Source organism: Aotus nancymaae, unplaced genomic scaffold (assembly GCF_030222135.1).
Source record: "Aotus nancymaae isolate 86718 unplaced genomic scaffold, 86718_ANA_hifiasm-v0.15.2.pri h1tg000031l, whole genome shotgun sequence".
In the NCBI taxonomy this organism is placed as follows: Eukaryota; Metazoa; Chordata; class Mammalia; order Primates; family Aotidae; genus Aotus; species Aotus nancymaae.
The window spans coordinates 6,265,260-6,285,580 of NW_026988444.1; the positions used below are offsets into that span (position 1 = coordinate 6,265,260).

The 20,321-nt window shown below is 58.5% G+C and overlaps 2 protein-coding genes across 3 annotated transcripts in view; one reads left to right on the plus strand and one right to left on the minus strand.

Annotated features, from left to right (window-relative positions):
- Positions 1 to 10,827, plus strand: part of ANO7 (anoctamin 7) — a 34,161-nt gene extending 23,334 nt beyond the window's left edge. Inside the window, exons 16-25 of the mRNA XM_064383437.1 lie at positions 776 to 887; positions 1,240 to 1,294; positions 3,155 to 3,252; positions 4,522 to 4,664; positions 5,957 to 6,162; positions 6,410 to 6,552; positions 9,759 to 9,849; positions 10,255 to 10,374; positions 10,494 to 10,544; positions 10,685 to 10,827. Of these exons, the coding sequence (XP_064239507.1) occupies positions 776 to 887; positions 1,240 to 1,294; positions 3,155 to 3,252; positions 4,522 to 4,664; positions 5,957 to 6,162; positions 6,410 to 6,552; positions 9,759 to 9,849; positions 10,255 to 10,374; positions 10,494 to 10,544; positions 10,685 to 10,741 (1,076 nt within the window). The 3' untranslated portion in view covers positions 10,742 to 10,827. The remainder of the gene's footprint in view (positions 1 to 775; positions 888 to 1,239; positions 1,295 to 3,154; positions 3,253 to 4,521; positions 4,665 to 5,956; positions 6,163 to 6,409; positions 6,553 to 9,758; positions 9,850 to 10,254; positions 10,375 to 10,493; positions 10,545 to 10,684) is intronic.
- A 2,539-nt stretch (positions 10,828 to 13,366) lies between these two features.
- The window catches only part of HDLBP (high density lipoprotein binding protein), an 88,998-nt gene continuing 82,043 nt past the window's right edge, over positions 13,367 to 20,321 (minus strand). For both annotated transcript variants that reach the window (XM_012465070.2, XM_012465071.2), the window contains exons 23-28: positions 20,176 to 20,310; positions 18,951 to 19,094; positions 16,558 to 16,743; positions 16,073 to 16,189; positions 15,748 to 15,876; positions 13,367 to 15,610 (exon numbers count right to left, since the gene is read on the minus strand). In XM_012465070.2, coding sequence (XP_012320493.1) covers positions 15,524 to 15,610; positions 15,748 to 15,876; positions 16,073 to 16,189; positions 16,558 to 16,743; positions 18,951 to 19,094; positions 20,176 to 20,310 — 798 coding nt within the window. In that variant the 3' untranslated portion in view covers positions 13,367 to 15,523. The remainder of the gene's footprint in view (positions 15,611 to 15,747; positions 15,877 to 16,072; positions 16,190 to 16,557; positions 16,744 to 18,950; positions 19,095 to 20,175; positions 20,311 to 20,321) is intronic.

Below are 20,321 nucleotides of genomic sequence, written 5' to 3' on the forward strand. Positions count from 1 at the left end.
CGGGTGGCGTGGTGATCGGCCGCCGGGCTGGGGAGTTCCCGGGGGGCAGCAGCTGCCTGTCAGTTCCTCCCTCTTCCTTCCCCCTCTGTCTTCTCTTTCCCTGTCTCATTTCCTGAGGACAAACATGTATGGACCAATCCATTCGTCCCACAAGCTGCTGCCTGTCACCAGCCCTGTTCTGGCCCTGGGGGTGAATAACCTTGAACAAAAGCTGTCAGCCCTGCGCTGGAGCCGGGGTTCTAGGAGAGGCCGCAGAGTGGAGCAGGGCTGCGGTGCTGAGGAGGGAGTGCCTCCCGGTGGACAGCCAGGGGAAGGTGGGCGTCGGGAGAGACCTGAGGTTCCTGGTGCTGGGCGGCCAAGGGCAGCGCCCTGAGGGGAGCCGCCCAGCCGTTTCTGCAGCTGTGGGGCGCGGTGCCTCCCACAACCTTTAGCCTTTTATGCTCCCACCTCTGGCACCCGCACCGGGGCCCAGTCCCCTGCACGGCCTCGGCCTCAAGCCTCGATTCTGTTGCTCTGACCCAGCCCCTGACCACTCGCCTGTGAGCACATTAATCGTTAGCGTTGGGTGGCACCCATTTTCCCAGCTCCCCTCGACATGTTTTGGGTGACTTTGGAACTGTCACACTTTTTGCCCCCATCTTTGAATCTCTTTAAAATATCTGGATGATACGGCTTTTCTTCACCCCTGGGTGGCGAGGTGGTCCTAGGAGAGGGGGCGTCTAGCTGGATGCTGGCGACCACCCCAGGGACTCAGCCTGGGCTCTCTGTGCCACAGAAATGCACCGCACACAGACCAAGTTCGAGGACGCCTTCACCCTCAAGGTGTTCATCTTCCAGTTTGTCAACTTCTACTCCTCCCCCATCTACATCGCCTTCTTCAAGGGCAGGTGGGTGCCCGCCCCCAGCCACGGCTCGCCCTGCTTCATCGCTCATGTTTCCCAGCTGCCTGGGCCCCGCGCTTCATCCAGCATGCTCAGGGAGGGCGGAGGATGGAACAGGGGACCCGGGCAGGGGACGGGGGCCCACGCCGACCTTCACCTCTGCCCAGACGGGGGCTGCCCACGTCTTGGTCTCCCCAGCTCAGGGGTCCACAGGAGGCCATGTTGCAGCCTGGAGTCCACAGGTTACGCCCCACCAGGGCAGGCGCGGCAGCTCTGCTCAGGCCTCCCCCCGCAGCCTGGGAGGTGGGAGCAGACAGGCAGGAACCTGGCGAGGCTCATGACCTTAACTTTGCCCCAGGTTTGTGGGATACCCAGGCAACTACCACACCTTCTTTGGAATCCGCAGCGAGGAGGTGAGTGTGCCCGAGGCCGGGCTGACTGATGAGCCGTGTGCTCCTCTCACCGCCATTCCAGCTTCGACTTGGGGCGATTCTTCCTCCCACACCGGCCGCCTCATCGCCCACTCAGGACTCCCAGCCTCTCTTCACCACTTGTTCTCACCCCATATGCCCCATTCAGAACCACACCCCAGACCCTCCAGGCTGGGTGCAGTGGCTCACGCCTATAATCTCAGCACTTGGGGGGCAGAGGGAGGAGGGTCGCTTGAGCCCAGGAGCAGGAGACCAGCTTGGGTGACACAGCGAGACCTCGCCTCCACAAAAACCAAACAAGCGAACCCAAAACCCTACCTCACCCAAGTCGTCCCGGCCATAGTCCTCTTTCCCCATTTTAGCCCAGTTCATGCCTGAGACCAGTGCAACCCGCTACGCTGGATGCGGGGTCTCCGGCACGCGGGGCCGCAGAGGCTGGCTTCCTCACGGGCTTGGCGTGCCGCGGCCACGGCTGTCAGAGTTCTCCCCACCGGCACAGTGGGCTCTGCCTTTCTTAGTGATTCCGTAACTTTTTTCCTTTATTTATTTTTTTGAGATGGAGTTGCACTCTTGTCACCCAGGCTGGAGTGCAGTGGCGTGATCTTGGCTCACCGCAACCTCTGCCTCCCGGGTTCAAGCGATTCTCCTGCCTCAGCCTCCCGAGTAGCTGGGATTACCGACATGCACCACCATGCCCAGCTAATTTTGTATTTTTAGGAGAGATGGGGTTTCTCCATGTTGGTCAGGCTGGTCTCAAATTCCTGACCTCAGGTGATCCGCCCGCCTCAGCTTCCCAAGGTGCTGGGCTTGCAGTGACTCTAAGAGCCAGCTGTGAACCTGGTTTTCGGAACGTAAATGTAAGTTGACCTGGTGGAGGACGAGGCATTGTGTCATGCGGGGATCCCTGCAAAGCAGACCCCAAGACAGATTCTGCGGCAAGTAACTGACATGTCCATTACCCCAGAAGCAGTCTCCACTGTGCCACTGACCCTCTAAGACATGCAGAAAAGCCCTCAAAACTGTCCCCAGTACACGGCACGGCCCGTCCTGGGTGAGGGCCGGGCACGCCCCAGCAGCTGGGTCACAGGCAACAGGGTGGGTGCGTCTGGAGCCATCCACAGGTGGCCTCTAGGCTGGGGCGTAAGTGGGCCCCTGCTGAGAGCCTGGCCTGGAAGACCACCTTTTGGAGGAGGAGGGTGGAGAAAAACTTCGAATGGGGCCTGGGCCATGAGTCAGCCTGGCTGCAGAGTGGCTGCCCCCAAAGAGGTGCTATTTTCCTGTGAGAGGGGAAAGGGCAGGCTGGGGATGGGATGGGGGTGTGGCTGTGGGTGCCACAGTGGACCAGCCAGAGGGCTTTCCATTGTAAGTGAGAAACTGGCTTAAACAAAAAAAGGGCGTTTCCTTGGCTCCTGTGCGGAAATCGCTCGGGGCGCTGCAGGCTCAGGTGAGAATGATGCAGGTGTTTTAAACGCTGCACTGCTGTTCCCAGAAAGCTGCTCCCCACCTGGAGGGAAGGTGCCCGACACTCTGGACATAGCACCCCTTGCAAGGCATGGGTTCCCAGGAACTCCCTGGGCCCACCTCAGTGGCTTGAACTGGGTCACCGATTGGGGGCTGCCCCGTGGGTCTGTCGTGAAGCCAGAGGCTGTAGTCAGCCCATGGAAGCCCATAACTGGGGTCTCCAAAGGAAAACTGCGGTGCCATTAGGTTCATAGAGCAGCGTCCCCTGTGGCCGTTCACAAGAGAGGTGGAGGCCGGGAAGAGGGCCGGCCTTGAGACCAGAAGGACGGGTGGGGGAGTGGCAAGTCCCTCTTCTGGCTGACGCAAGCCCTGCTTCTGCAGTGCGCGGCTGGAGGCTGCCTCATCGAGCTGGCACAGGAGCTCCTGGTCATCATGGTGGGCAAGCAGGTCATCAACAACATGCAGGAGGTCCTCATCCCGTGAGTCCCCCGCTCTGCCCTGGGTGGCATCCAGGACCAAGGGACCCCAGAGCACCTGGGGGTAGCAGCCTCCAGCTTGGCCGTAGCTGGGAGACGAGGTGAAGGGGAGGCAGGGTCGGTCCCTTCCTGGATGCTAACACCTTGTGTGGGGAGGGGAATGAGGAGTGTGCTGGGCCATCTGCCCCGGGCTCTGGACTGCCCACCCTGCAGCTGCCCTGTGGCTGGCTGAGGTCTTCTGGGTTATGGCTGTGGAAGGCGCTACCCCTGGGACCAGTTTTGACTGGGGAGGGGGCCTGGGTTCCTGGGCCCAAGGCTAGGGTGATGGCTCTGTCCATTCAGAGATGCTTCGGCTGGGCCAGAGTGTTCTTTGGTGTCCCCAGCCCCCAACACAGAGCAAGAGGGAGGAGGAAAACGAGGCCCCAGGCCCCAGACTTGATCCTCAGACACATGTCTGCCTCATATGCCCTTGCCGGGGACCCCTGACCACAAGGCTCCCATCTCCCTAGTGCCACCTCTACTGCCAGGCACTGTGGCCCCGATCAAGGCACCTGGGTCTCCCTCACAGGCCAGAGTCCTTCAAGGAGGCTGCCCAGGGCCTCTCCTCCTACTCAAGGCCAGATTGACCTGACCACCCTCCCAGCGCCCCCTGAACACCTGATCTCCCCCCAGAAGGCAGCTCCCAAGTCAGCACTGACTTTCCTGGGCCACCACAAGTGGCCATTGGGAGACGGTGGCCGTGCCACATCCCGAGAGGATGGCCCTGCCTCTTGGGACTATTGGGGCTATGAAGCCACACGACCATAAGGTAGAGCGCAGAGCTCTGTGCCCGGCAGGAACAGGGCGTGGATGAGTGACAGTGTGATAAAGCAACATGCACACACACCCCCGTGCAGGGCAAACCCAACACGTGGGCCCCCGTGGCCTCTGCTTTCCCTGGCACACAGTGGTCCTCGTCCACTCCCTCCCAGCCTTGGCAGAGCTCTTGGCACTGTTTGCAATTCTCGGGGGGGCCATTCCCCCTAAAGCCTTAAGGAACAATGCAGGGGTCTGGGAGGGTGGACTGTCCCCCCAATTAGACCGACCGACACAGACACTCTCACTGAGTCCGATCCGCAAAGGTGTAGGCTCCCACTGGGTCCACCCCTCGGCCCCAGACCCACCCCTCCCTGCTGCTCTTTAATTGCAAAGCAACAGGTTGGTCCCGTGACTATAGCAGCCACTGAGACCCACGCAGGATCAACGGCCATTTTGCTGTATTCCCGACCCCAGGAAGTTAAAGGGCTGGTGGCAGAAGTTCCGGCTTCGCTCCAAGAGGAAGGCGGGAGCTTCTGGAGGGGCTGGCCAGGAGCCCTGGGAGGCCGACTACGAGCTTGTGCCCTGCGAGGGTCTGTTTGACGAGTACCTCGAAATGGGTAGGAGCCCGTTAGCAGCTGCGGCAGTGGCCCGCGGGGGAGGGACAGGCAGCCACTTGCTCAGGGGTCTTCCCGCCTGACTACAGCTGTCCTGAAATGTGCTGTGGGGTGGGGACAGAGGATCGGGTCTCAGAAGAATCCAGAAAGGTATTCTTCCCCCGCCCCCGAGAGTGCCTGGGAGGGTCGGCTGGGGACTGGGGGGTCTCCGGCACAAGGAGGAGGCCCCGGGGCAGTTGCCGAGTTCCCCTGGGCCAGAGCAAGGGAAGAATTAGGAGAGCAGGCTCCGCGGGCTGACAGAGGCTCTCCGAGGGTGAGGCCGCACTGGGAGGCGGCGGCCTGGAGAGAGATGTCCCCAGAAGTGCCGTCCACGCCCGCGCTATTTGCTGGACCCACACCTGTCACCTTGCCAGGTGGCGGCTGGTGCCCGCGGCTCACTGCCTGCATGCGTGGTGCACTCAGGAGGCGGGTCTGCGTCGCTTGTGCTGTCCCTGAAGTGCAGGGTCTGACTCTGAGCTGACAAAAGGGAGGAGGAATCAGGCAGCTGTTTTTTGTTTTGTTTTGCTTTTTCGAGACGGAGTCTCGCTCTGTCACCAGGCTGGAGTGCAGTGGTGCGATCTCAGCTCACTGCAACCTCCGCCTCCTGGGTTCAAGAGATTCTCCTGCCTCAGCCTCCTGAGTAGCTGGGACTACAGACGCGCATCACCACGCCCGGTTAATTCTTGTGTTTTTACTAGAGACCGGTTTCACCATGTTGGTCAGGCTGGTCTCGAACTCGTGACCTCAGGTGATCCACCTGCCTCAGCCTCCCAAAGTGCTGGGATTACAGGCGTGAGCCACTGCACCTGGCAGGCAGCTCTTAACATAGCCGGCCCCGGAGCTCCCCAGGGCAGCCGCGGCGTCTGTTCCCAGGGTGAGGAGTGGATGCCCTGGCCCACCTCCACTGTACCCCGGACCCCTTCCAAAGGGCCGTTTCCTAACAGCTCCCCTGAGGAGTGAGCGGAAAAGCGGCTTGTAAGATCGGAAGCAGCTTCTGCTCCCACTCCTGCCCTGAGTTAGTCCCCGAGTCCACTGAGCCCAGGAAGGGCCGTGACCAGCCAGAAACGGGGGCGCAGGGCAGGACAGCGGCCTGGGTCTGGTCAGGGGAGGTGGCCCGGGCGCCGCGCGGCGCAGGACGAGGGAGACCAGCAGGCGGGGGCGGCACCACGGGGACGGGCCGGTCCTCCGCGGGGGGCGCGTTCCCAGGGCTGGGGGCAGACAGTGGCGGGAGCCCGGCCGTGCCCCACGCCCCGCAGTGCTGCAGTTCGGCTTCGTCACCATCTTCGTGGCCGCCTGTCCGCTCGCGCCGCTCTTCGCCCTGCTCAACAACTGGGTGGAGATCCGCCTGGACGCGCGCAAGTTTGTCTGCGAGTACCGGCGCCCGGTGGCCGAGCGCGCCCAGGACATCGGCATCTGGTTCCACATCCTGACGGCCATCACGCACCTGGCGGTCACCAGCAACGTGAGCGCCTGGCGGGGGCGGCGGGGTCTGGAGGGGGGCGCGCGGGGGCGGAGCGGGGAGGGGGGCGCGCAGGGTCTGGAGGGAGGCGCGCGGGGGCGGGAGAGGGGCGCGTGGGGGCGGAGGGGGGCGCGCGTGGGGAAGGGGGAGGGGGGCGCGCGCGGGGTGGGAGGGGGCGGGAGGGGGGCGCGCGGGGGCGGAGCGGGACTGCCCCGCGCTGACTGCCCCTCGCTGACTGTCCCGCGCCCAGGCCTTCCTCCTGGCCTTCTCGTCCGACTTCCTGCCGCGCGCCTACTACCAGTGGACCCGCGCCCACGACCTGCGGGGCTTCGTCAACTTCACGCTGGCACGCGCCCCGCCCCTCTTCGCCGCCGCGCACAACCGCACCTGCCGGTGAGCCCCGCGCCGGGTGGAGGGGCCGGGGAGGCGGGAGGGGCGGGCGCCGCGGTTCCCCGCGGGAAGGGACGGAGTCTGCTCCCGGGAGACGCCTTTGCGGGGCCAAAGGGCACGTCGTGGCTGGAGACGCTGCAGCGCGCACGGGATGCGCATCGCCCCCATTTCTGGAGGCCTCCTTTGCGATCTGGTTGTAATGAAGTTTTGCATGTGTTTCAAGTAAACTTGAAAAAAATCATAGTCTCCTAATTTTGGAGAAAATCTGAACAATAAAATTAAGCCATAGGGTTATCAGTTTTTCCATGTAGGGCTCTCGGGTTTTGCTCTAGTATTTCGAACTTCTTAGTTGCCTATGAGTTCATTCCTGTGATCTCTTCCTAATGGACATTTTCCTTTTATTCTTTATCCTTTTTATTTCTTCTCTCCTGACTTCCAGTGGATGGGTAAAAGGTTTTTTTTTTTTTTTTTTTAAATTCTTTTGCTCTTTTGGAACTGACGGCATATATTTCTATTATTTTAGGGGTTACTCATGTTTAGCGTCCATTCTTATTTTTTATTTTTATTTTTATTTTTTGAGACTGGTTCTTGCTCCGTATCCCATGCTGGAATGCAGTGCCACAATTGTAGCTCACTGCAGCCTAGAATTCCTGGGCTCAAGCAGTCCTCCCACCTCAACCGCCTGAGTAGCTGGAACTGCAGGAGTGTGCCACCGGGCCTGGCTTTTTTAAGAGATGATGGGGTCTCTCTGTTGTGTTACCCTGGCCTCAAACTCCTGGCCTCCAGCAGTCCCTTGGCCTCCCAAAGCACTGGGATTAGAGGCACAAGCCACCACACCTGGCCAGCACATTCTTAACTATATATTATCCTAACAAAGCCTGAATGAATTCGATTTGGTTTCCTCTGTGTGTGACAAGGACCTTTACAAGCCTTACCACCTAGTGAGCACCGATCTCTCCATCTTATTGTTACAAAGAGTTTTTGTTAAAAACACACATGAAACATTTGTCATCTGTTCATCAAATTTGTGTATTTTGTTAACCTCTGTGGTTACAGTAATTTTATTCATTGCTTTCCCTCTGAGTTCATTTCTTTTCATGCTGAAGTATATCCTTTAATAATTCTTTCAGTAAAGACGTGGTTGGTGGGCTCTTCATATGCACAAATGCATGGAGACACAGGTAGAATATCTCCATGATACATGTGTGATAATACCTCCGTGCATTTTTGTCCTTCACATAGTGAGTATAAAATTATACTTGGCTTTTCTGATTGGAAGTATTCACAGCATTTAAAAATGTTTCTGGCTGGGCACGGTACCTCATGCCTATAATCCCAGCACTTTGGGAGGCCAAGGTGGGTGGATCACCTGAGGTCGTGAGTTCAAGACCAGCCTGGCCAACATGATGAAACCTCTGTCTCTACTGAAAATACAAAAAAAAAAAAAAATATATATATATATATATATCTGGGTGTGGTGGCACATACTTGTAATCACAGCTACTTGGGAGGCTGACTCACAGGCTTGCTTGAACCTGGGAGGCAGAGGTTGCAGTGAGCTGTGATGGTGCCACAGAGTGAGACTCTGTCTCAAAAAATAAAAATAAAAAAAATTTTCTGTAATCCCAGCACTTTAGGAGGCCGGGTTGGGAAGACTGCTTGAGCCCAGGAGTTTGAGATCAGCCTGGGCAACATGGTGAGACCTCATCTCTACAAAAACTTAAAAAATTAGCCAGGCCTGGAGGCATGCACTTGTAGTTCCAGCTACTTGGGAGACTGAGGTGGGAGGGTCACTTGAGCCCAGGGCTGCAGTGAGCTGTGATCACGCCAGTGCACTCCAGCGTGGGTGACAGAGACTGTCTCTTAAAAAAAAAACTTTGGTGTGGCACGGTGGCTCATAACCTATAATCCCAGCACTTTCAGAGGCCAAGGCAGGTGGATCATTTGAGGTCAGGAGTTCGAGGCTAGCCTGACCAACATGGTGAAACTCCCTATGTTAAAAATACAAAAAAAAAAAAAAAAATTACCTGGGCATGGTGGTGCATGCCTATAATCTCAGCTACTCCAGAGGCTGAGGTAATAGGGTTTTTCTCTTTTTTGAGATGGAGTTTTGCTCTTGTCGCCCAGGCTGGAGTGCAATGGCACAATCTCAGCTCACGCAACCTCCACCTCCCAGGTTCAAGTGATTCTCCTGCCCCAGTCTCCCAAGTAGCTGAGATTGCAGGCGCATGCCACCACGCCTGGCTACGCTTTTGTATTTTTAGTAGAGATGGAGGTTTCATCATGTTGGCCAGGCTGTTTTCGAATTCCTGACCTCAAGTGATCAAGCTGTCTCAGCCTCCCAGAAGTGCTGGGATTACAGGCGTGAGCCACCGCGCCCCGCTCGAAGAGTTGCGTCTAGTTCTGGAAGCGTCTCCACCTTATTCCTTCCAGCAGTGCTCCTCTGCTTGTCCAGTCGCCTGGAACTGCCCCTGGGCTGTGGCTTGCTTCTCCCGTGTTGGGTGCGTGCTGTGCTGCCCACAGGGTGGTCTCATCGTCACTGTCTCCCGGTCCCCAGTCTCCCTTCTGCTGCGTCTAGCCACTTAAAAGTTTATCCCATTCATTTGAAGGTTTTTTTTTTCCCAATGGCTATATTTTTAACTTTTAATAGGTTTTTTTCTTTTCCTACAAAGTTGGCCCTGGTAATGCTTCTCATGGAGTGCGACATGTAATTTATATTAGAAAGTAGAATGTCACATCTTGACCATGTGACAGAGACACAGGAAGATGCCAAGGTCTGAAATAGCTCATGAAGCTGAATGTGGCTTATGACAGGAGGGAGGGCTTGGCTGGGCAGGCACAGTCTCTGAGCAGGTCAGCGATAGGCGAATTTTCACCGTGTAAGTAGGCTGACATCATTCGTAGAAGCACAGACTTACTGGACTGTCACATCTACTAGAAAATAAGGCATTTGCCCCTGAAAAGGGCAGTGTAGCCCAGTGGGGGACAACCCAGCCCATCCACCTTTGGAACCCACCAGTTAAAGGTATTGTCCGAGTATCCTGTTTGGGGATAATTCCCATTTCAGGCACTCTCGATGAAGATCCAGGCCTGGAACACAGGATCAGAGAGGGAAGCGGTGGGAAAAGGGAGAAAGGCTAATTCCAGAGGCACCTGCCCAGCCAACACTCCGCCCTGGCTCCGTGCGCTGAGTCCTGCGTCTCCTGCAGGTATCGGGCTTTCCGGGATGACGACGGACATTATTCCCAGACCTACTGGAATCTCCTTGCGATCCGCCTGGCCTTCGTCATTGTGTTTGAGGTAGCCGGGGCACCTGCTGGTTTTCCCACCCATGGCATGATACCGCCCCCCGCCCCGCCGTGCTTTCTCTATTTTGAGCACGTGGAGTGAGACGGATTGGTGCGACCACTTCCTGCTGTGTGTCATCTTGGTCCAATGCGAGCTCTTCTCTGCGCCTTCCTTTTCCCTGCCTGGCCTCAGCCCCGGGCTGTGGTGTGGACCTGAGTGCCTGGGGATTGCGGGTGTCTCCACAGGAGCTCCAGGGCCACAAAAGCTGGGGTGGCCTCTGCCCCTTCTGGGGTTCCTTTTCCTGCACAACTCCTTCCTAGCTCCACCCGCAGCTGGGAGCAGAGGTGCTGGAGCCGGGGCCCTTCTGGGTGTTTGTCTTTACCAAGGGTGGGGGTGAGTACCTTCCTCTGCTCCCAGCACGTGGTTTTCTCCATCGGCCGGGGCCTGGACCTCCTGGTGCCTGACATCCCGGAGTCTGTGGAGATCAAAGTGAAGCGGGAGTACTACCTGGCTAAGCAGGCACTGGCGGAGAACGAGGTGAGCCACGTGGCCAGTCTCGGCCTCCCCCCAGCCCTCCCCATCCTTGGCAGTGGCCGCTGCACCTCAGGACACCAAGTCACACCCCTCTTCCTCCTGCTGCCCTTTCTTGGGGACAGGCTCTTTTTGGAACAAACGGAGCAAAGGATGAGCAGACCGAGGGCTCCGAGGCAAGTCTGGGAGCAGCCAGGCCCCTGCCCGTGCTTTCCCCAAGGTCACAGGGCCCTGCCCCGCCGCCCACTGCACCTTGTGTCCCTGGCCTGCTCCTGACCCTGGTCTCACTTGTCCCTGCCCCCAGCCCTCTCCCCAGCTCAGCCCCCACTGGACACCCTTCAGGGTCCCCAAGGTCAGCCAGCTGCAGCAGTGACGCCTGGAAGGACGTCGGGCGGCCTTTAGGGGAGCAACCCCTGCTGAGCCCATCCCGGGCGAGCCCTGTGAGCAGCGTCCTTTCCCTCTTCCTTCAGGCAACGGCTGTGTGAACCACCGGCTGCTGTCGTGCCTCATCTCTGGGCACGTAGCCTGCGTGCCCCCAACAACACCGGCTTCTCTCCTCAGAGTGCCTGTCCCTCCATCCCCAGCAGGGAGGGACTGTCGGCTCATAGAGCCCTCTGTTTCCTGCTCCCAAACCTCAGCCCAAGGGACCCCTGCACCCAAGGGAGCCTGTCCCGTGATGGCCAGGAGGTGGCCTCCCCAGACCCCCGGACACGATGCTTCTCTGGTCTTGCCGCCCCTGGTCGCGTCACCCTGCTCCTCTTACATCATCTGCTGACCTTCAAACGGTGCAGAGCGCAGGGCCGTCCTCCCTCGCATCCTCTGGACCCACCCGCCTCTTCCCGCTTGTCCGTGCAGGGACATCACCCACATGGCCCAGCTCTCAAACCCTGTACCTCTGTGTCCCAGGCCATCGCAAGGGTCCATTCGCCCCTCCCTCCATTTCCAGTTATTGGGGTCCTCTGGATTTCTGTTGCTTGAGTGAGTCAGGCCCCCCTCTCCATCCTCGCCGCTGTCAGCAGCCTCTCCGTCTGCAGTTACCTCCTGCAGCAGTTAAACGTGTTCTCTTGATCCTTGCCTGCCTAGTACATAACAAGCACGGGGGAGGTTTTGGAATAGGATTTTTTGTTTGTTAGTGAAAGTAGACAACTTGGAAAGAAACACGTGCTCCTGTAACATCTGGCGGCTCTTTCCCCAGAGTTTGTGCGTATACATCAGTTTTCCACCCTGGATCGTAATGTGACGTGCAGTTCTCTGTCCTGCACTGAGGAGCCATGCGAACCTTCCCCTGGCTAGCTGCTGCTCCCGGCTGTGTTCCCCGTGTAGCCGTCCACTTACTAAACATCCTGAAATGGATCTGTGCTCATCTGTACTGATTTCTTTAGAGTTCTACGAGAGGAACTTAAGCGTCAAAAACAGTATGTAGGTTTTTGGCCGGGCGCTGTGGCTGACACCTGTAATGCCAGCATTTTGGGAGGCCGAGGTGGGAAGACCACGAGGTCAGGAGTTCGAGACCAGCCTGGCTATCATGGTGAAACCCCGTCGCTACTAAAACCATAAAAAATGGGCGTGGCGGCGGGCATCAGTAATCCCAGCTACTTGGGAGGCTGAGGCAGGAGAATCGCTTCAACCTGGGAGGCAGAGATTGTAGTGAGCTGAGATTGCACCACTATACCGCAGCCTGGGTGACAGAGCGAGCCTCCACCTCAGAAAAAAACAAATTAATATGTGGTTTTAACGTGCTTTGATGAGCACTGCCAAACTCACTCCACAGAAAAGGCCTTTCGGAACATCCTCGCCGAGCTGTTTAACCCGCGGCGACGCCCGGCTGAGGGCAGGGAGCTGGCTCGTAGCAGTCGCTGAGGGTTTGTCACTTGCTCACCTGCCTCTGAAGAGCATCGTGCTCTGCCTCCAAGTCAGGGCTCTTCCGGCAGGGATGCGGGGCTCATGGGGTCCTGGGGCTGGATGCCACCAGCAGGGCACGGCTGACCGCCGGGAACCTCAGGAACTTGACACACACTGAGCTCAGCCCTTCCACGTGAGCTGTCACTAGGCCAAGTGCTCGTGATGCGTCCACGTGACTCCCAGATGCTTTTTATGATTGTTGCCACATCTTAAACTTCTTCAAAGTTTTAAGGTGAATGTATTGAAACATAAGAAAATGCTCAGGTCATACCCCAACAGGCTTCTAGGCGAATAAATCGTCACCAGCACGGGGGGTCCCGATGCCCACGTGTGCCCCTACCCTGGGGCCCTCTCCCGTCAAGGGTAGTCACCACCTTGGCCACCAAGCAGGGATGGAAGTGGGGACTCCGTTTCTGGCTTCTGCTGTGGGACACCGCGTGAGATCCATCTGTGCCCAGCATCCCTCTCGGCCCCTCCTGGCTGCTGGAATGCTTCATGTTTGGGTCATTTGCAAGTGTGTGCCTTGCTGTGGGTTGCAGATTTAGGGGCCCACAGAACTGCTGGGTTGTGGGTAAGCATGTTCAGCTCCAAGAGCAGCGGCCACATCCGTCTTCCCAGGTAGGGCCAGCCCAGTCAGCAGCAGAGGACACCCATTCTCTCGCTCTGCTCAACTCTTCCCGGCATCTCCTGCCTCCTGGGTGACCTGGGCGGCTCCTCCCACCTCCTCCTGTGGTCCTCCACCCCCCCCACCCCCCCGCAGCTCACCATAACTCACAAGCCGTGGTCCAGGAGTGCCACTGAGGCTGGCAGCCAGTCCTGATCTCAAGGAACTGGCAGGTGCTGCTCCACGACAGCTGTCCAGCCTCAATGGGGAGGGCTGCGGGGCCGCTGCTGACCGGGGGGCCGGAGCACAGGGACGGGCAGCCACCCTCTCTCCAGGACCAAATCTGAGTCTCCTGACTTCATGTGGCTCTTGAGGGGCTGTTGAATAGTGTCGAGAGCTGCTGAGAAAGTCACACCAAAGACCAACTACCCATGGATGCCATTCAGCACCCGAGTGGTGGTGGCGTGACAAAATGAGTCCCAGCACACTACATCTGGTTTTGGGTTTTATTTTAGAATTTATAAAATTCCAGTGTCATCCATATTCATGAGCATTTACACGTTTGCATATAATCTCCAAATTCCAAAGTTAAGGCCAAGGGATGGATTGTAGCTATGGAAACACGATGTGGAAGACATTCAATGAGGCAAAGCACACACTCCTCATCCCGGCCCCATCCCTGCCCAGGGCTCTGACAGCACAGATGCTTCAGGAGGACAGGCCTGGGTACAGTCGTCCCATTACCTGTATCACAATCACCCAAAGAAAAAGAGTGAGAGGCCCTGAACAGCTGAGCAAAGGGCTTGCATCTAAGACACGGAGCAACACACACAGATGTGTACAATTTGGTGAGAATGTACAATTCACCTCTGGGGAGGGCAGGGGCTGGATGTTTTAGGACACTGTAGAAAAGACAGGAGGAGCCTGATGGGATGGAGACAGAAGCTCCAGAACTCATGCAGACAGGGAAGCGCCTGTCCTCCCAGACTGGCCTCCCCGCGGAGGGGGAGGAGACAGACCCCGAAGGCAGCTACGTGCCTTGCCTTGCTTTCTCTCCTCCTTTGCTAATCCGCGGTCGCCCAGCCTATGAAGCAGAGGATAGACTGTTTCCCATCCAGTTTACCATTCCTGTAAACAGGCCCATTGGGGCTGCCTGAGTGAATGGGGACTTGCCGAGGCAGCTGCAGGTAGACGTGGGCGAAGCCGTTCTGGGTCTACTCAGGAATCTGGGTCTGAGTTATCCAAGAGTGAGAAGCACAGGGGTGAGGAGTCCCCAGGGCAGGACTGAGACAGATGGCCGCATGTCAGCTTTTCTGTAATCAAGCACCTGGGACAGGACAGCTCACCAGCAGCCCCGTCCCCTCGGTGGGGACAGAGACAAGGATGGGAAGACCAGACAACCAGAGACGAGGACCGCGCCCTCGGTCCTCACGACACAGATGGCTCTCGGCGCCTGCCGTGTGGCCTGCTCTCTGCTCTGCCTCGTGCTCGAGGCCATCATCTCTCGGTTCCGCACCGTGAAAACTGCTCACCTGGGACCTGCTCCTAGGGGCTGGCCTGTGGGTGGGGTGGGAGTGCTGATCCCACATCTGGATGGGCCTGCTGGCCACGGACCCACCTGTGCTGAGGGAGCGCGCCAGCCTCCAGCTTCGGTCCACGGTGCCCACCCCCAGCTCCATGGCAAACCCACAACCACCAGAAACATCTAAATAAAGACGAGTGTGTGGGGTGGCGCTAAGGACGCCGGAGACCACTCCACGCCGGCTGAGGTAGGAAGAAGGCAACTGAACACACGGCGTCTAGGGCGGGAGCGGGCAGGGGCTGCAGGTGGCGTGAAGAAGAGCCCAGCTGTCACCTAAGGCAAACTGTCCCCGCTGAGGATGAGCATAAGGCCCCACCTCCCCCATCCTGTGCATGTCTCGACGCTGTGCCGGCCACAGGGGCCCCAGATGGTACATGCCACTTCGCCTCCAGGCGCTACTCACCAGACCTCAGGCTGAGGGTCTGGCAGTGGAGGCGGGGGCAGGGACCCTTGGTGCTTTCAGACCCCACAGCAGGTAAAATCAGGACTGCCTGAGAACCCATCACCCCTCCAGCTCCAGGAATCTGCCCTCCTGACGTCCAGAGCCAGGTCCTCCTTGCACCCTGACACCTGTGCTGAGGTGCTGTGGCAGCTGGAGGAGGCACCGCACTCCACCACCAGGAAGGTCTGGACCACGGGAGATGGGCAGGAGGGAGGAGGGAAAGGAAGAGGGCAAACGTTTGGCTTTTATAAAGTCAAGGAAGTTTATTTCCTGAGGTCATGACACAGGAAGTCGAATCCCAGCCACAGCTGCGGTGCTCTCGTGAAGGTCAGAGTGCTGACTGGCATGCCGGGTGGACCAGGAGCTGGAGTCTGTTATCTTAGCATGAGTGCTTATGACCTTGTTTAGTGTTAACAGTGGAGCAGGTCCTGAGCGGGCACTGGGCACGGCCAGGCCTGGAGGAGCGGCGCACACAGAGCCAGGCGCTAGGCTTCTCTGTGAGACCTCGGGAAGGGGGGAGAGCGTCAACAATTTACGGAGGGTCCAGCCGCTGGGTCAGATTGAGACAAACCACTGTGTGTTGGGTTCGGGTCAGCAGGCTGGAGAGGTTTCTGCTTTTTGATCATTATCGTTTAGGGCCCCAAGGGAGGGTCTTGGGAGCCACCTGAGCCCCAAAGCTGGGAAATTCCTCAGAGCTGCTCATGTCAGGAGCCTGTGCAGAGAGAGGACACAGCTTCAGGAGGGGTCGCTCCCCAACTCGCGAGCAGCTTCCGGCGCAGTTGCCACCCTCGGGACGCCAAGCCCGCCCACCCTCCCTGTGACCCAGGAGGGGAGAAGCCCGCGCCTGACCTTCTCGCTGCTGCTGGCGGTCCAGGGTGCGTCCCGTACCACAAAGCCTCTGGATGGCGCCTTGGCCTCCTCGTGTGCCGGGGGTTTCATGTACAGCTGCAGCGCCTCGCTGTCCACCACGTCGGCCAGCTGCAGGCAGAGGACAGGGAGACAGGGTCAGCCCGCCCGGCACCCCCAGCCTCCCACCCTCCTGCTCACCCCTGCACCTCACCTGCCTCTGGAAACACAAGTGCCACCTTGACCCCTCAGGCTCCTGGCTGGGCCTCAGGCCAGTGGTCACCAGGGCGCCTCGGGGCTCCAAGGCCCCCCCCACGCCCAGACTCACGTATTCCTCCTCCAGGTTGAGGATGTGGTCGATGGCTTCCTCCACGTTCTCTGGGAGCCCTGTCACAGTGACGCAGTTGGGGTCCGGGGCTCCGCTCTGTGGGAAGCGAATGTCCACCTGGAAGGAACGTCGTGCAGTGTCAGATGAGGGGACTCCAAGCGAGGACTTTGTAACAAAGGGTTAAAATTATGTGTCTGTTTCTAGTGAAGCATCTTCTGAGTCAGCCTGGTCACACCAAGTCAGGTGCATCTCGGAGGAGCCTGTTCACAGCAGACGAGGGCGGAGCATGAAACTCCCACGCGCAGAGGAGGAGCTCAGCAGGTAACCGCCCGCACTGACCCGTGGTGTCCACGAGGACAGTTCCGCTGCCGGCCCTGGGGCTGTGGCCTCATCGTCTGAGGCGAAGGCCATGCTGTCCTCTTTCCGGCCAGCCAGGCGCCCCGGTGAGAGGGGATTCTCACCCAGTGTGCTTCCGGCCGGCTCACCTTGAATTCGTCCATAATTTTGCGAATGGCTTTGCCGCGGGCCCCGATGATGCGGGCGTGAACACGGTGGTCCAGCGGGACGTCCTCAGAAACCATCTGCTCAAGTTCACCCACGATTCTCAATATAGCGTCCCTGGCAGCTTCTGTGTTCCTTTCGTACCCTGTGATGGTAATTTGGTCCTGAGGCTAAAAAAGGAGAATGCAGTCAGAAAAGGGGATGCCGTCCTGGGATTCCCCGCAGGGCGAGAGCCGGCCCAGCAGGCTGCTCAGTGGGGAGACACGGCAGGCCCGGGGCACAGAGGGCCGCGCGCACCCGGCCTCCCCGCTGAGGAGAAGGAAGCTGGAAAGCAGCGTAACAGCCGATTTAAAACGAGGTTGACAATGTCCACTCAGCTCCCATCTCCTCCCAGCTCCACCCAAAAGACTGGATTACAGGATGGAAAAGGACGTTTGTCCTCAGAGACGAAGGACAGACACCGACAGGCAACAACTCTGAGGACAGCAGGGCGAAGACAGAACCCCCAGCACGCAGCCCACGAGCGCCACGGTCTGGAGGCGACTCCCCGGCCGGAGTCCACACGGAGCCCCTCCCTCACTCAGGCCTCCCCTGGGCCGTACACGTGGACAGGGGACGCCACCTGACGTGGACAGACCAGCAGGGCAAGCGACAGTTCAGGGCACAGATAAGGGAACCTAACAAAACACCTGTAACCTACAACTGGCCGCACATCCACAGCGCAGGAACACACCGCCACGCGACAGTCCAGGGCACGAGAACAAACGCCTGGGAAGGACACGGGCGCAAAGAGCCACCTAGAGACGACAGAGCCGCAGCCCGAGAGGCTTCTGTCCAGAATGAAGCAAAATGCCAGAGCGGGAGGCAGCCGCCCCACCCACACGTGGCCCAGCAGAGCTGACAGCCTCAGGCGCCACCCTCTGCTTCCGGGCCCAGAACCTCACGAGCAAAGTCAGGAAAAAGCTGCGTGTAAAGAAACGGCTGGTCTGCCCACTTGGCTCACGCTGTATTAGATGCAATAGTCTACCTGCTAGATAATGACTGTTAAAATTAATAATTATGTGGAAAAGGGAGATAAAAGCTGGTAAGGGTGGGGTGTAAAAAAGCTAAACACTTGGACTGGGAGCAGTGGCTCACGCCTGTAATCCCAGCACTTTGGGAGGCCAAGGTGGGCAGATCACCTGCGGTCAGGAGTTCGAGACCAGCCTGGCCAACATGGCGAAACCCCACCTCTACTAAAAATATAAAAATTAGCTGGGTGTGGGGGTGCGTGCCTGTAGTCCCAGCTACTCGGGAGGTTGAGGCACGAGAACTGCTTCAACCCAGGAGGTGGAGGTTACAGTGAGCTGAGATTGTGTCACTGTACTCCAGCCTGGGCAACAGAGCAAGAGTCTCTTTAAAAACATAAAAAATAAAAATGAGCTAAATCCTCAAGATCAAGATTAAAAATTAAATAATGTACTTGGGGAGGGAAGAGGATGCGGGAGTGGGAGGAGAAGGCAGGCTGCAGGTGGACCCTCCTGGCCTGGGTGGCGTGTGTGACGCAAAGACCCAAGAGGAAACCGAGGCTGCTGGGGACACAGAAGGGGAGGGTGAGGCAGGCGGGAAACCCACGCAACACGCCCACAGTGGCACAGGAGGCGGCGAGGGCCTTCTGTTGGAGGGTCTGCCGAATGCTCCCGGTGGCCAGCGCAGCAGTGACCACCAAGGTTTTCAAGTCTCCCACCATGTGCAAAGCCGTGCCGGACACACCTAGGAAGGAGACACCCCAGCAGGACGGCCAGGGCTAGGCAGACGTGGGGGTGCTGGGTGGGGCTGCCCCACATGCTACATGGCAGGGCCCAGAGAGGGGATGGGCTGCCTTTCATTTTGTTCTGAGCGAAGCAGGAGGCCGTGAGGGCCAGTGGCGGGGGACGACGCTGCAGTTTGGAGGAAGTAACAAGAAGACTTTCCCAGGAAGGACCGGGCAAGCTCAACAGCGCAGCCACGGCTGCAGGGAAAGCGGACAGTGGCTGTCGTGTCCGCCTGACTCCCAGCGCCCTTGGGAGCCTCAGAGCAGCTCAGGGGACAGGTGAAGGGGCTCCACCAGAGGTGCCACTGATCAAGGACCCAGCTGGAGCTCCTCCTCATCTTCCAGGACGGGACACAGGAGAAAATGCCCCAGGCCCCAGATGGTGCATGGTGCCAGAGACCTCACCCATCTGGCAAACGCCAAGACACAGCCCAAACCCCAAGCCAGAATCAGATCCTCAGAGACCTGCCACTCACAACTCGGCCCTCGAAAACCTCATCTGGGCATATCTGGTTACTGCTTCCGACTCACGGCAAAGCCCCACAAGGGCCTCTGACCCCAGCGTGCTACAACCGAAGTGCTCACCTGGCTCCCATCGTCCTTATCAGGGAACTGGATGTTCACGTCATGCTCCAGCCGGATTTGGGTAATCACTGCCCCCTTTCTCCCGATAATCTTGGGATGGTATTTGGGGTCTACAGTGACACTCAGCTTAAAACTCCTTAAAGCCTACAAAGAAAGGAGCGAGAATGAGGCAAAGAGCTGACCCACCCTGTGACCCCACGCCCCCCTCCACGCTGGTCCTAGGACACGGGGCATGCTGCAGTGTCCTGTAACCTGTGGTCCGGAACAGTCCGGCATCTCTCCGCTCCCTGCCACCTTTCACTATCTGCTAATAATGAGAACCAGAGAACCTGGCTACTCCACAAGGCCTATAGAGCCTTCAAAAGAGGGCCTGGGCCGCCAGGGAAGACGGTGCTCAAGAACCGACAGAGCTGGGCAGCGAGTCGCGAGCTTCGGGCCCTCCTCTCCTCATCTGTCAAACGGATCTGATGGGTAGGCACAGAAATGCTCTGGGTCTTTTTAGGGCTGGGACAGATGCAGACCAAGCAGAGGGGCAGCCACGGCCCCTGAACACCCACAGGTCACACCAAAGGCCACAGGTGTGACCCGGCTGCAGGACAGAAGCTGGAGTCCACGCAGGGGTACACCGAGAGGTTCACGAGCTGCACCCCATTCTCTAGACTCGACGTGCTGACTGCAGGAGCGGAAAGCCAACCCCCTCAGCAAACGGCCACCCCAGCACAAGTCTGCTCCAAGTTTCTAGAACCCCTGCTCCACGCGCAGCACTCCGCTCACGCAATCCTTCACAGGTCAGCCCTGCCCGGCTGGGGCGTTCATCCCTGCTTACCAGGAAGTCACTAGCCCTTTGACCACCCTGTGGTAGAGGTCAGTGGGGGTCCCCCGACGCGCTCCCTGGCAGCATGGCACATGTTTGGGGGCCTCTCACAACCCTAACCTTTCCTGCAATTCGCAGGTACCATTCTGATTTGGTATTGAGAGAAACTGCAAATTTACACAGACGTCCAACTTTGTCACTTTTAGAAAGGTGCCATGCTCTTAGCTAGCTCCACAGCAAGACCTCGGGACGCTGACGGAATCCCACTGCCTGGCACTGCCTGGGTCTCATCTCCAGCTGCCCAGATGTAACTGGGATGCTGGGATCTTGAAGAACTCCCCTAGATTCTGACGTGTGCCCGAAGCCGAGAACCCAGGGCTCCGGGCAGCGCCGCGGCCGCCTCCTGCTCACCCGGTCCTCCTGCTCCGCCTGCAGTTCCTTCACACGCTCCAGCAGTCCAGCCTTGGCCCGGTCCAAATTTGCAGCGAGGCCTGTGATGGCGATGATGTCGGACTGCAGCTCAGGTGCTGGGACGTGTATGTTCACCTGCGTGAAGA